The following is a 14,148-nucleotide window of genomic DNA, read 5'->3' as shown; positions in this document are numbered from 1 at the left end:
GTGTCTTGCAACACCTCAAAACTTGTAAGCAAACTACAATCATGTTGTTGTTTAACCCCAGGTCAGACCTACGCTCTAAGGTGTTCAAGCCACAAAAGTCCTGTGTTATGTTCAGCCATAGTTTATCCAGAAGCACATTATTCAATGTAGGCTTTATCTTTTTAAAACATCTTCCAAGCATGCCTTGACCAGCAGATGTTATATTAATCTCGCCCATACAGTTGGACCAGCAAATGTCCGTTTTCCATGCTGGCATGGGTTGGACGGGTTGACAGGAGCTGGCAGGCTGAAGTGCTGCATCAGGCTCCAATTGTCTGTTTTGGCAAGACTTCTACAACTGGATGCCCTTTCTTATGCCAACCTCTTTACAGTGTGTATTAGCTGCTTTTTATGTGGCACCAGCACCAGTGGGGTAGTCAAGTAACTTGTAAGACAAAGACCTCTTAGTTCTGAGGGGGAGTGGAAGTGGGAGGTGTGGATGTGTGCCAGGCAAGAAGTTAGTGTTGGATAGTGGGACAGAGTCATCATCATCTTACTATAGAGGAAATACTAACTACCATAGTAGGGCAAGGAAGAAGAAGGAAAAGAATTAGGGAGACAGTGAGAGTGAGAAATAGATGGAGTTGGAGATGTATCGGGATCTACCCACAGGGAACAGTGGGGTACCCGTAACTATTTTAAGAAGAATGAAATGATAAATTGAGTATAGTGGTTTAGTAAATCTTGGCTGAAACCATTATTGCAGGTCATTCATGTTTCCATGGTAACACTTAAACACTTAATTTGCATTATGGAATTATCATTTGATATTAAACTAGACTAGAATTTATTTTTTAACCAGATAGTTTGAAAATTATAGAATTTTGGATATAGAATAGGGGTATTGTGTTAAGAATATGGTGTTGTCATCATAAGAATTTTTAGAATCCTTATTGTCATCACCATCAAGTTTTAATATCCATGTTCCATAATGGCATGGGTTGAATGGTTTGACAGGATCCAACAGGAGTGAGGGCGAATTGCATAAAGTTCCACCCTTCCTAACACCAACCAGTTTCTAAAGTACACTGAGTATTTTTGTTGTTTGTTTTATTTTCATGGCATCAGTACTGCATCTTGCAAGACTAAGATCCCTTTTAAATGAGTGGGGCTACAGTATAGAAGGCAGCAGCTTTATACAAGGCGATGAGGACTTGAAGCATGATAGAAGTGGTCAGAACAGAACATGTTTCTCGCTATAGAGGAGCGACATGGTTTCTCCACATCATAGAAGGGAGGATGGGGGCAATCAAAGAAACAAGAGAATTCAGAATTACCATTTATATCTTAATTAAATTTTGTTATTTGCAAGTATTTGTCAATATTTCAGAATTCTTTGTTTTGTATTTAACTTGATGTTTCTTTCCTTTTACAGGCTCTGTTACGACCTGGTCGATTTGACAGACATATTACAATTGATTTGCCAACTCTAATGGAACGACTTGAAATTTTTGAAATGTATTTGAAAAAGTTAAAATTATCTGAAGACCTCAATATTAGTTCTTTAAAATTGGCTCAACTCACTCCTGGAATGACTGGTATGAAAATATTTCTAATTTTCTGGAACTAGACTAGGCTTGTTCGTGTGTGGCTTCAGTGTAGATGAAAACAAAAAGCTACTTAAATTTATAAACCATTTAATAACTTCTGTATGAAATTATGTAATAATCTACAGGTGTGATGTGTCTCTCTTTTTCTCTCACTCTATCTGCATGTGTAGATATCTGTATGTGCTCATGTATGGGTGTGTTTACCTCCAGTGCCAAAACGTAACTGTTGCTAAGTTAGTCTGAATGCCCAGTAGGCCATGCCAAATTAACAACGTCCAAACAGCTGCATCCAATCATCTCATTCAGGAATAGTTAGCAGTAAAGACTCTCATGAAACGAGATCAGCAAACTGCTCAGGCTGTTTGTTACCTCTGCCTTAGCGAAGGTGGAGGTATTGTTTTCAGTCGTGTTTGTTCGTTTGTTTGTCCGTGGACAAGATATCTCAAGAACTGCTGGATGGATTTGGATTAAACTTTCAGGGATGTTTGGCCTCGTGGCTGGCACAAACTGATTAGATTTTGGGATCGATCCGGTACCGGACAAGGATTCTGGATTATTTTACCGGGTTTTTTACTTAATTTTTGAGAGCGGTTGGGTTCAGTTTTAGTATTCTTGTTTGTGAGTCATTTCAAAAATAATCTCCGGCTAATCGTTGAAAGGACGTTGGTGTTGCTTTGGCAGAGGTTTGTGCTCTTTGAATTCTCTTGTTAGAAATACTTTTAGCTGTGGACAGTGGTTGGGATTTATGATATGGTAGAGCAGCTGCAGTAAGTTAACAGTGGCCGTAGTTTAGAAAGCGGTTACATGTGTTGGGAACAAAAGTGTTGAATTTCTCTCTACAAAAGGCAGACTGTGTGAAACATCCTTTTATCTTTTACTTGTTTCAGTCATTAGACTGCAGCCATGCTGGAGCACTGCCTTAAAGAATTTTTAGTCGAATGAATCAAGCCCAGTACTTATTTTTCTTTTAAGCCTGCTACTTATTCTGTCAGTCTCTTTTGCCAAACCAATAAGTTACAAGGACATAAACGCACCAACACTAAACCCAGAACCACATGGTTGGGAAACAAGCTTCTTATCACACAGCCATACTTGCTTCTACCCTAATTATTCTTAGACATCTAGTACATCTACAATCCTGGTTCTCTATCAATGTGCCATTGCACCTTTTGTGTTCCTATTTTTTACACTGAGTCCATCCTACTGAATTTCTAACAATTCCATTCTTACTGAGCAAATGCATGTATGAGATGGCGCTGTTATTAATTAAAAACCTTTGTCTTTGTCAAGTTAACCTTTAACTCTTTGAATTCTAAACCTTATATCTTCTCTAATTCTATTTCTTCATTGCTTCTCCTCTGCTCTCATAGTCCTCTGTAATTATGTTACTATGCTACTTATTGCAGCTAACATCTTTCTATATTGCACAATTTAACCCTTTTGTTACCATATTTCTGTTGAGATGCTCTGTGTTTCTTTCAATTAATTTCAAATATAACAAAGAATTTAGTAAAATAACTTCGTTACCATTCAACTAGTGTTAGGAACATAAATTGTGACTAAGGTTTGGTGGAAGATTTTCATTCAAAACTTATGAAAACAAGACATTTGTACTACAGAGCCAGAGCCGGTTTCAGCCGGGTTGGTAACGAAAGGGTTAAGAATTGTTTCTCTATTATATATCTTAACCCTTTTGTTAACATATTTCTGTTGAGATACTCTGTGTTTCTTTTAATTAATTTTATATGTAACAAAGAATTTAGTAAAATATCTTACCGTGTTTTAACGTGTATGAGGAGCCCTTTTTTGTCAAAAATAAGGTTAAAAAAATGTTGGAGTTTCTTATACATATATAGTATTATAATCCCTTATAAAACCTTTTTCCAAATTTTAAGCCCAACAAATTAGGGGGTTCCTTATACACGTTAAAATATGGTATTTATCATTAAGCTAGATTTAGGAACACAAATTGTGACTAAAGACAACCTTTCTGCCATACCCTTGTACTTCATTCAACAGATATCTACCTTACCTCCTCCCTTTTTCTTACTACTTTTATTAAGGATGATTTATCCCCACCTAAATATGAATGTATTAGAACATGGAATACTTCGTTAGTTACCATGAGAGAACCTCTCATAAGGACTTGTGGTGCATTCTTATCCTTTATGACCTCCTCCTTCATACTAACACTTCTTCATCATTCAGGATGTTTCAGCCACACAAAACTACATTACAAAACTAGTTCATTTTAGATTTTTGGGGGAGTCTTTTTTACCTGGTTAAAGAAACCTGGGATCTTACTTCCTACCTGCTTCGTCTCCCTAATATTAGTTCCTTATTGACCCCCTCTTTTCCACTCTTTCCAGGTCTGTTCTATCACTTGGTTCTTAGAGCCCTATTCATTACACTATTCCATCACAATGTCGTTTGCTGCCTGGTTGGAACCTTTCTACATCCACACAGTTTTATCCTTGGTGTGCTGTAAGTTGTCCCTTAGAAATGTCCTGCTACTCCCTATGATATTCTTACCTCCTCCTCCTCCATTAGTATTTACATGTAATAAGATAAATTTTGAATTTCCATCCATCCTTGTTTGTTTCCTAATCTCATTCACCCTTAAGCTAAAATTACTTAGGAGAAAAGAACTTCTGGCTATTTGTCTGCTTCAGTTTTCCAATAAAGATAACGCTGTTGGTTTGGCTTTTTGACGACAATATAGATTAAAAACACACTCCTATGTTTTTAGGTCAAACAGCCAATCCTTTTAGTCAAACAGAAACAGAATTATGGCCCTGAGATGAATACCACATCAATTAGCTGTCAACACAGAGAAATTAGACGGGAGCAAAAACCAAGGGGAGGCAGGTATTTAATGAATATAAAGACGAGGATACTTTTAGCAGTTGTTGTATCTGTGTTGAGAACGATATAAATAGTAGAGGTTTATAATCATCTACTCTGAAGTTGCTATTACTATTTAGTAATTATGAATAATTTTAATAAATCAGAAATTTGTGTTCTATGGTATTTGATGTACCTGTAGGTCAACACGTGCGTGTGTGTATATACACATAAATGGGTCAGATACATTGGTATGCAGGAAGTTACTAATTAATGTTGCATAGCAACCATTAGGCTAATCTAACTTACAGAGGATATTTTGCTAATTAAATGAACAGCCATCAGGATATATATATACTAGTGTATATGAAGGCTTGACCACATAATAAAAGGGGTCCAGAGTTTCTAGGGGTTTTTATTTCAATTTTGTCATGTGAAAGGCCAGTGTCTCTGACCCTTTTCAGGGCCTCTGAGACTGGTGAGAGGAAAGGAGGAGGAGGGGGTTGGGCTGGGCCCAAATACTTGCAACAGAACAGACTTTACTAAGTCACCCAAGGACCAGGTGGTGGCATCAGACCAGGAGATGGATTAAATCTACCACCCATAACAGGCCATAGTAGGATTTGAAACTCAGAGGGCAAAGGTGCAGGACAAACACCACCCCCCACCCCACCCCCTCTGTTACTCTTTACTTGTTGACCCCCTGAAAAGGGTGAAAGGTAATGTTGGCTTCAGCGGAACTTGAACTCAGAGTGTAGGGATTTTTTGATTTTTTTTTGATTTTTTTTATATATAGTTTCAGCTCAGAGCTGCGGCCATGCTGATGCACCGCCGTTATTCAGAATAAATGTGACAAAGCATTTCATCTCATGCTTTAACAGTTCTGCCAGTTTGTTGTCTGTGGTAGAAATGAATTCTAGAAACATTGGGCCAGCTCTATTATATAATCATAGCCTTCATACATACCAATATATCTCGTGTGTGTGTGTATACACACACACACACACACATGTGTATATGTATGTATATACATGTGTGTGTGTATGCATGTATATATACATTATTTACATTTGACGGATATTTGTCCTCATTTTGTTTGTTGTTAACACGTTTCGGCTGATATACCCTCCAGCATTCATCAGGTGTCTTGGGGAAATTTCGAACCTGGGTTCTCATTCCTAAGGTATTTTGTGATGTTATTATTATTATTATCATTCAGGTCACTGCCTGGAATCGAACTCAGAATCTTGGGGTTAGTCAAATGTAAATAATGTACATAATTCTTCATCGCTTAAATATAGAACTGCATGCACATATAGTTGAAACTTACAGAAAACCAAAAGACGAAGACAGGTGTGTAAGCAAGAAGCAGGTGTATTAGTTTGACACTCGGGAAGGTGAGAAAGTCTTTTACGTTTCGAGCCTACGCTTTTCAACAGAGAGAGAATAAAAAAACTTTTGGAGTTAGCAGTCAATCATGGCGACTGGTTGGACAAAGTTAGTTAGACAGGAGAGCTAGGAAGGAGGGGAGATAATAAAGGACTGGTGATCCCAAAACGAAGGTGCACGTGTGTAAGTGTGGATAGGGGCTGGTGACTTTGACATGTGCATGTGTGCATGTGTAAGTGTATACATCTGTAATGTGTGGGTGTATATAATAGCAATGTCTTCTGCTATAATGGTGATCTCCTTGCCATCTGTATTTCAGATACCCTAACCGCTACACTCCAACACTTTTTATTCTCTTTCCGATGATTCTTCCATGAATCGTTTGATCGACTCATTTATTTCAAATGAACACTACTCCATTTAGCTGTAGTTTCTAGCATAGGGACTAGGCTGTGAGGGGAAAGAATTTTAAACTAACCTCCAAACTACTTGACAGGTACTATGTCTTTATCACCGTTCTCTTCTGTTCTCTCCCACCACCACCACCACCATCTACACCAGCACCACCACCACCACCTGAACGATAATAAGCAAGATGAACTTGGGCAGGTTTTGTAATGAAGAATTTAAAGAGATGTGACTAAATATTACAGTGTTTTGCCTCCCATGCTACCAATTTTGTTCTTCCGCCTCTGAGTTTGCTTTTGTATTGAGTTATGTTATCTGGTTCGTTAATGATTGTTTGAGATGCAATAAATAATCTTTTATATAAAATATAATTAATATAGTGGCAGAATCGTTAGCACGCTTGGTGAAATGCTTAGCGGTATTTCGTCTGCCATTACATTCTGAGTTCAAATTCCGCTGAGGTCAACTTTGCCTTTCATCCTTTCGGGGTCGATAAATTAAGTACCAGTTACACACCGGGGTCGATATAATCGACTTAATCCCTTTGTCTGTCCTTGTTTGTCCCCTCTATGTTTAGCCCCTTGTGGGCAATATATAAATAAATAAATATAGTGACAGAAGCAGCATTTAATACCAAGAAAGGTAAAATTTATCCCCGCTTAAAAGTGGATGTTGTATTAGAACACAGAATACTGCATTAATTACCATGAGAGAACTTCTCATATGAACTTGTGGTGCATATAAGCACTCTTGTTTATATCACTAGCAGGAGATAATCATCTGTTCTCCTGTTAGTGATATAAACACAAGTGCCTATATGCACCACAAGTCCATATAAGAGGTCTCTCATGGTAACTAACACAGTATTCCATGTTCTAACACAACATCCACATTTAAGGGGGGATAAATCATGTTATTTTAAGTCTTATTTATATTTTTTCACTTTTGTTTTAGGAGCTGATATTGCTAATATTTGCAATGAAGCAGCTCTTCATGCTGCTAGATATGGCAAAAAGGCAGTGGACAGAGCTGATTTCGATTATGCAATTGAAAGAGCTGTGGTCGGTCAGTTAAATCTCTTTGTATTTTGTTTCTTGTTATTTTTATTATGAATGTCATTTGTCAGAAAGTTAGTAATATATTAAAAAAAGACTTTATAATTTGGACTGCACAAACCATACTAAAAGAATGGAATGCACGAGTAAGATGTGATCCAGCACATTTAAATAAGAACTGGATGAGATCTTGACAACCTGTTCAACCATGCTAGCATAGAAAGTGGATGCAAAGATGCCAGTGTGTGTGTGTGTGTGTGTGTAGGCAACAAATATGTTCATCATTGAAGTGACGGAGGGAGCTAGCAAGCACCAGCATTGCTAGAAATAAGAGTCAAAACAACGCTTAGCCACGTGAGGTCACTTTTCTAATGGCTGACAAGGGAGACAGGCTCCCTCCCTACAGCAAGCAAGGTGGAGTCATATCAGTGCAGATTTTAGATTTAATTAATTTTCATCAATAACTCATTACTCTGTCTCAGAGGATTAAAGAACCTGTCAGCCTTATAGAGAACTCCATAGGAAACATCGACTGATTTTGAAAATGATGAAGTGAGAATCATAAATTATTGAGATGGCTATTTGCAATTTCTAAATTTTAAATTGCGAATAGCCACCTTAATAATCTATATATATGTAATTATTTCTAATTATTTGCATTTATATATATATATATTACAAACATGTAACCTGTTCAAATATGTTTGAGACATATTCGAAACCTGTAAGAAAGTCATTCAGTGTATTTTGTCATAGAGAAAACTTCTCCTTGCAGACAAACAAGTGTAAATCCTTTGAGTCAGCCCACTGTTCTATATACTCATATATATATATATCATCATCGTTTAACGTCCGCTTTCCATGCTGGCATGGGTTGGACAGTTTGACTGTGGACCTGCAAGCCAGAGGGCTGCACCAGGCTTCAATCTGATCTGGCAAGGTTTCTACAGCTGGATTCCCTTCCTAATGCCAACCACTCTGAGAGTGTAGCGGGTGCTTTTTACGTGCCACTGGCACGGGACCAGTCAGCCAGCACTGACATCAACCATGCTCGAGTGGTGCTTTTTACGTGCCAACGGCACGGGAGCCACTCAGGCAGGACTGGCAACGATCATGCTCAGATGGTGCTTTTTTATATATATAAGATAATGCATCAAGAAATATATGTCCATGATAATTAAGAGCTTAATTGATAATAAACCTAGATGTTAAATGATGATATAATGAATATTTTGTCTTCTGTTTCAAGGTGTGGCAAAGAGAAGTAGATTATTATCTCCTAATGAAAAGCACGTTGTGGCTTATCATGAATGTGGACATGCTTTGGTTGGCTGGTTATTAAAATATACTGATGCCCTCTTAAAGGTAACCGATTTTTATCATTAAAATATTGATTTGCAGTTGTGATATATTCATGGCACTTTCCTGAAGGTATCATCATCACCATCATCATCATTGTTTTAACGTCTACTTTTCCATGCTTTCATTGGTTGGGCAGAATTTTGTTGAGGTGGATTTTCTGTAGCTGGGTGCCCTTCCTGTCATCAACCTTCATCTCCTTACCATTGGATGTGTTTTCATGGAAGAGTGGAAACTTAGGACACCGCTTGCATAACAGTGACACTCGTTTACAACTATCCCTCAGTGTCAAGACTAAGAGACACATATCATCACCATAATTTAACGTCCATTGTCCATGCTGGCATGAGTTGGACAGTTTGACCAGAGCTGATAAGCTGGAAGGCTGCACCAGACTCCACTCTGATGTAGCATGGTTTCTATGGCTGGATGCCCTTCCTAATGCCAACCATTCCAGAAGTGTAATGGGTACTATTACATGCCACCGGCACAGGTGCCAGTCGTCTGACACCAGTATCTGCCACAACTATGATTACACTTGGGTTGAAGGGTCTTCTACTCAAGCATGGCATATTGCCAAAGGTGTCGGTCATTTGTCATTGTCTCCATGAGACCCAATGCTTGGAAAGGTGCTTTTTGCATGCCACCAGCACTGGTGCTAGTTACGCAACACCAGCATTGACCACATTGCCTCTGTGAAGCCCAACACTTGGAAGGTGCTCTTTGCATTCCACCGGCACAGGTGCCAGTTACGTAACACCAGGTGTCATTAACTTTATATATATAAAATGTTAATATTTCTTTTATGAGCAGATATAGTAAAAACAGTTTGACATTAATCTGATGGGTTACTCTATGCTTTTGTAGAGGACAAATTTATTCTTTAACCCTTTCATTACCAACCCAGCTGAAATCAGCTCTGGCTCTGAGTACAAATGTCTTGTTTTCATAAGAAGACTGCACCAAGCTTCACTGTCTGTTTCATGATAAACAACATTTTTTGTCTTCCCATTTGGGGGTCAGTACATTTTTTTTTCTATCTAACCTTTTTCTTTCTCTCTCTCCCTCTTTCATGCCGATTGTTTTTAACCATCACCATCACCATGTCATGCACACACCATTCAGACTTCTGATGCCACCACCATCAATACCTTTAACTTTGCTGCCTTCCCCTCCAGTACCATCACCACTGTTTTTCACATCACTTATTGCCACTGTCATCCCTGACTGCCTTGGCTACCACGACCACCACCATGACTGTCGCCTCCGCCTCTATCACAACTGCAGCTCATACTATTACTATCACCCCATTACCATCACAACTGTCAATCTACTACCACCCTCACCGTCTCCGTGCCTACTATTACTCTCACCCCAACATGAGGAATAGTAGAAGTGTCATTGAATAATGAGAGAGGGGGTCAGAGTACAACACACTAACACACAGAAATTCGTTTTGGCATTTATTATATATATATATATATATACACACACACACACACACACACACACACACACACACACACACACACACACACACACACAAACACACATATATATATAGATATACACACACAATGGCTTTTTTCAATTTGCATCTACCAAACCTACTTAGAGTGTTTAGTCAGCCTGGGGCTAGAGTAGAAGAAACTTGCCCAAGGTAATCACACAGGCATGCCAGTCTTCAGTTTTGTTCTCAATTATAAATAAATGTCCAATTAGAAGTAAACTAGAACTTGACTTGAATTGTGACAACTCATCCAACCCATGCCAGCATGGAAAAGCAGTTCTTAAGGTATAAAACGATGATGATGATAATGATCTGATTAGTCCTGATGGTTTTAGTAATGACTATTGTAAATAACTTTGGAAACCTTTTCTTTCAAATGTCTTTTATTATTTATGATTTCTCACAGTTAACCTGTTTAAAAAAATTTTTCTTCTCTCCAGATATCAATAGTTCCCAGAACAAACAGTGCAATGGGATTTATTCAGTACACACCGTCTGACCAGAAACTTTATTCTTCAGAGGAGGTACGGACGTTTATTTAGAACTTTTTATTTGTCGACATCATAAAAATTTACAAATGGTAATAATAATTCTCTCATGGAACAGTGAAACTCAAAGAGATATGGCTATAAATATTGGTCTCATATTTTGGCACAATGCCAGCAATTTCAGGGCATGGGCAAAAGCCGATTACACTGACCCCAGTGTTCAACTGAAAGGCTAAGTCAGCCTTAGCGGTATTTGAACTCAGATGAAATACCACTAAGCATTTTTCCTGGCATGCTAACGATTCTTATTTCTTTATTGTCCAAAAGGAGCTAAATATAGAGGGGACAAACAAGGATAGACAAAGGTATTAAGTCGATTACATCAACCCTAGTGCGTAACTGGTACTTAATTTATCGATCCCCAAAAGGATGAAAGACAAAATCGACCTCGGCAGAATTTGAACTCAGAACATAATGGCAGATAAAATACCGCTAACGTTTCTGCCAGTTCGCTTCCTTCATAAAGATCTAAATAAAAGGATGTAAATATTAAGTTAAAAGCCCCCTTTGGATAGGAAACATCAAAGACTGCCTTTGTTTGCTGACTTGAATACCTGTAGGTGCTGGTGTGATTTGTGGTTGAGAAGTTTACTTTGGAATCTGGTTTTTGTTCCTACAGTATGGACACAGTTGGCTGGTATTGGTATTTTCCGCTATAGGTGTACGTTGACCAATACCTTGTGCTTGAAATTAATTCAATAGATGCAAACTAGAAGCTCTCTGGTTCTTATCCTAGTCGAGACTACAAACCAAAAGCAAAGCTTCTTTCTTCGAATTAAGAAAATATTTCGGTTCTGAATAGCTGCTGAGCCCCTACAATGTTCAAATGTTTCTCTCCTTCTATAAAGCTCCACACACATGATGGTTATAATGGTAGAGCTGTCGTACACAAACATTCTAAACTTTATTCAAACCTAAACAAATCTTCTTCATTCCATTCTCTCCAATCACTCTCCTCTGAATTTGCGTTCTCCCCCTTCTGTCCTTTCGGCTGTTACTACTCTTAGCTGCCTATCTGCCTGGCTGGATAAGAATTTCTTTGAACTAATACTGCTTCCATCACTAACGGCACCAGCACCACTCTGCTGGTGCCATGTAAAAAAGGCACAAGTGAGGTGCCACATACAAGGCACTGGTGATAGTGTCACGTAAAAAGCACTGGTTATGGTTCCACATAAAATGCACTGGTGATGGTGCCACATAGAAAACAGCCAGTACACTTTGTGAAATGGTTAGCATTAGAAAGGGCATCCTGCCATAGAAACCATGTCAAGACCGACAGCGGAACCTGTTGCAGCTCCTGGCCTTGCCAGCTCTTCAAATCGTCCAACCCATGCCAGCATGGTAAATGGAGATTAAAGGATGATCATAATGTATATATGGTCCCTGTCTAAATTCAAATTAAGAACCTTTTCTCCTAAACTAAGGATTATAATGTCCTCATATTTAGTTTAGAAATAATAGCTCCTAGTTTAAATCCAGCATGACCCCGCATTATTATATCTTGGAATAAAAAAACTGATGATGATAAGGGATTAAACTAATCTAATTATCATAAATTTATACTTTGAAGATAAGTGATAATTAGTGTGGAAAATTATAATCTTAATTAAAATCTATTTTACATCTTAATTTAATCCCCTGAACAATTCTTCATTTCTTCTGTATCTCTCTGTCTTTTTACATTCTGTAATATGGAATATCCATTTTTCTTCCTTTAGTTATTTGAAAGAATGTCTATGGCTCTCGGTGGACGAGCAGCAGAAGCAATTATTTTCAACCATGCCACTACTGGTAAGAATTTCTCTTTTATTTTGCTTTCATTGATTGAATGCTTTGATGGATAATGATTTCATTAAGTGAAATCTTTATCCTTTTAAAGCAATTCTTTTGGTCAGTAATCACTGTTAAGGGTATGTAAAAAGCACCATTCAAGCGTGGCCGATGCCAGTGCTGGTGGCACGTAAAAAGCACCATTCATGCGTGGCTGATGCTAGTACCGCCTGACTGACCCTTATAATTCTGACGTTTTCAAACATATTTTTCAAATCTGAATTTAAAATTTTGTTTTAGGTGCTCAAGATGATCTAAAAAGAGTTACAAAACTAGCGTATGATCAAATCCAATCTTATGGCATGAATAAACGTCTTGGATATTTGTCGTTTCCAAATGAACAAGAAAAGGGGATGAAAACAAAACCATACAGTAAGAAATTAGCAGCTTTAATTGACGAGGTAATGTTTGTTTTAAATTACATTGACTTTAACCCTTTTTGATACCAACTTGCTTAAAACCATCCCTGGTTCTGTGATAAAAATCTTGGATTTTTGAAGTGATTTAAACTGAAATCTGCCATCAAAATTTCATGTTAATTTATGTTCCAAAACCAGCTTAATAATGACAAAGTTATTTTACTAAATTCTTCATTATTTAAAAGAATTTATTGAAACAAAAGCAATGTGTGACAGTAACAGCATTATTTTAGGAGATATGAAATGATTTAAATTACACCCACTTTGATATTGTATCCTAAAAGAGTGGGTGTTCAATGTTCGATTATTTGATATCATCTTGTGATTTCTTGCTAAAATTCCTCTTTCTCAGACAGCATGGAAAATTTATTTTTCACTTTCTTCAGGTCTAAAGAGAGACTGACTGACCTCCTCTCAACAAAACAATTCAAATAGTTAATAGTTGATGTTTTCCTCCTCTCTCTCTCTCACACACACACACATACCATTTTGCCTTGTGTATCTAGGGTGCAGAAATATGATTTGAAGGTGATTTGGCTGTCACTACACAAATTTCCACACCCCGTATTTCTTTTTTATTTTTTTCATAAAATATAAAAACGTTTCTTTAAAAATTCTTACTTTCAGGAAGCAAAGAAACTTGTCGCTCAAGCTTACCAACATGCGGAGAATGTTCTCGTAAAGAACAAAGATAAACTTCATTTGGTGAGCATAATTTGCATATTTGTGCTTGGTGTAGATATAAAACTAGACAAGCAATTTTGTTGAGCAGATTTGTTTCTTTACTAGATGTATTATTATTATTATTATTATTATTATTATTATTATTGAGTGAGGGAGCAGTGCATGTCACCAAAGTGACACTGGGGTAAAATATATGAAGCCCAGTATACCCATCATGACTACCCGTCTGATAAGGGTACACCAGGCACATGCATCACAACCATATGTGCACGACATGGTGATCTCATATCAAGATAAACAGCGCATGACCTCGCAGGTGGGGCCCAGTTAGAATTTCCTTCAGGTCGAGTAGCCCATTCTGCTCAAAAGGTCCCTGAATAAGGTTTGTTTAAGGATGCTGAACAAAACACCCATGTTTCCAAAGGTGAATTATTCAAACCCCAAAGAATTCCTCTCAACACACGGCTATGATGCTCCCCCACTACTTCTGCTCACGATCAGAGATGCACA

The 14,148-nt window shown here is 37.8% G+C and overlaps 1 protein-coding gene across 1 annotated transcript in view; it reads left to right on the top strand.

Moving 5' to 3' along the window:
• The window catches only part of LOC106871107 (paraplegin), a 61,471-nt gene that overhangs the window by 43,632 nt on the left and 3,691 nt on the right, over window positions 1-14,148 (top strand). Inside the window, exons 11-18 of the mRNA XM_014917410.2 lie at window positions 62-146; window positions 1,415-1,577; window positions 7,185-7,295; window positions 8,535-8,650; window positions 10,595-10,678; window positions 12,424-12,496; window positions 12,776-12,936; window positions 13,582-13,659. Of these exons, the coding sequence (XP_014772896.1) occupies window positions 62-146; window positions 1,415-1,577; window positions 7,185-7,295; window positions 8,535-8,650; window positions 10,595-10,678; window positions 12,424-12,496; window positions 12,776-12,936; window positions 13,582-13,659 (871 nt within the window). The remainder of the gene's footprint in view (window positions 1-61; window positions 147-1,414; window positions 1,578-7,184; window positions 7,296-8,534; window positions 8,651-10,594; window positions 10,679-12,423; window positions 12,497-12,775; window positions 12,937-13,581; window positions 13,660-14,148) is intronic.

The sequence above is a fragment of the Octopus bimaculoides genome, chromosome 1 (assembly GCF_001194135.2).
Source record: "Octopus bimaculoides isolate UCB-OBI-ISO-001 chromosome 1, ASM119413v2, whole genome shotgun sequence".
In the NCBI taxonomy this organism is placed as follows: domain Eukaryota; kingdom Metazoa; phylum Mollusca; class Cephalopoda; order Octopoda; family Octopodidae; genus Octopus; species Octopus bimaculoides.
This window is presented reverse-complemented; position numbering and strand designations above follow the sequence as displayed.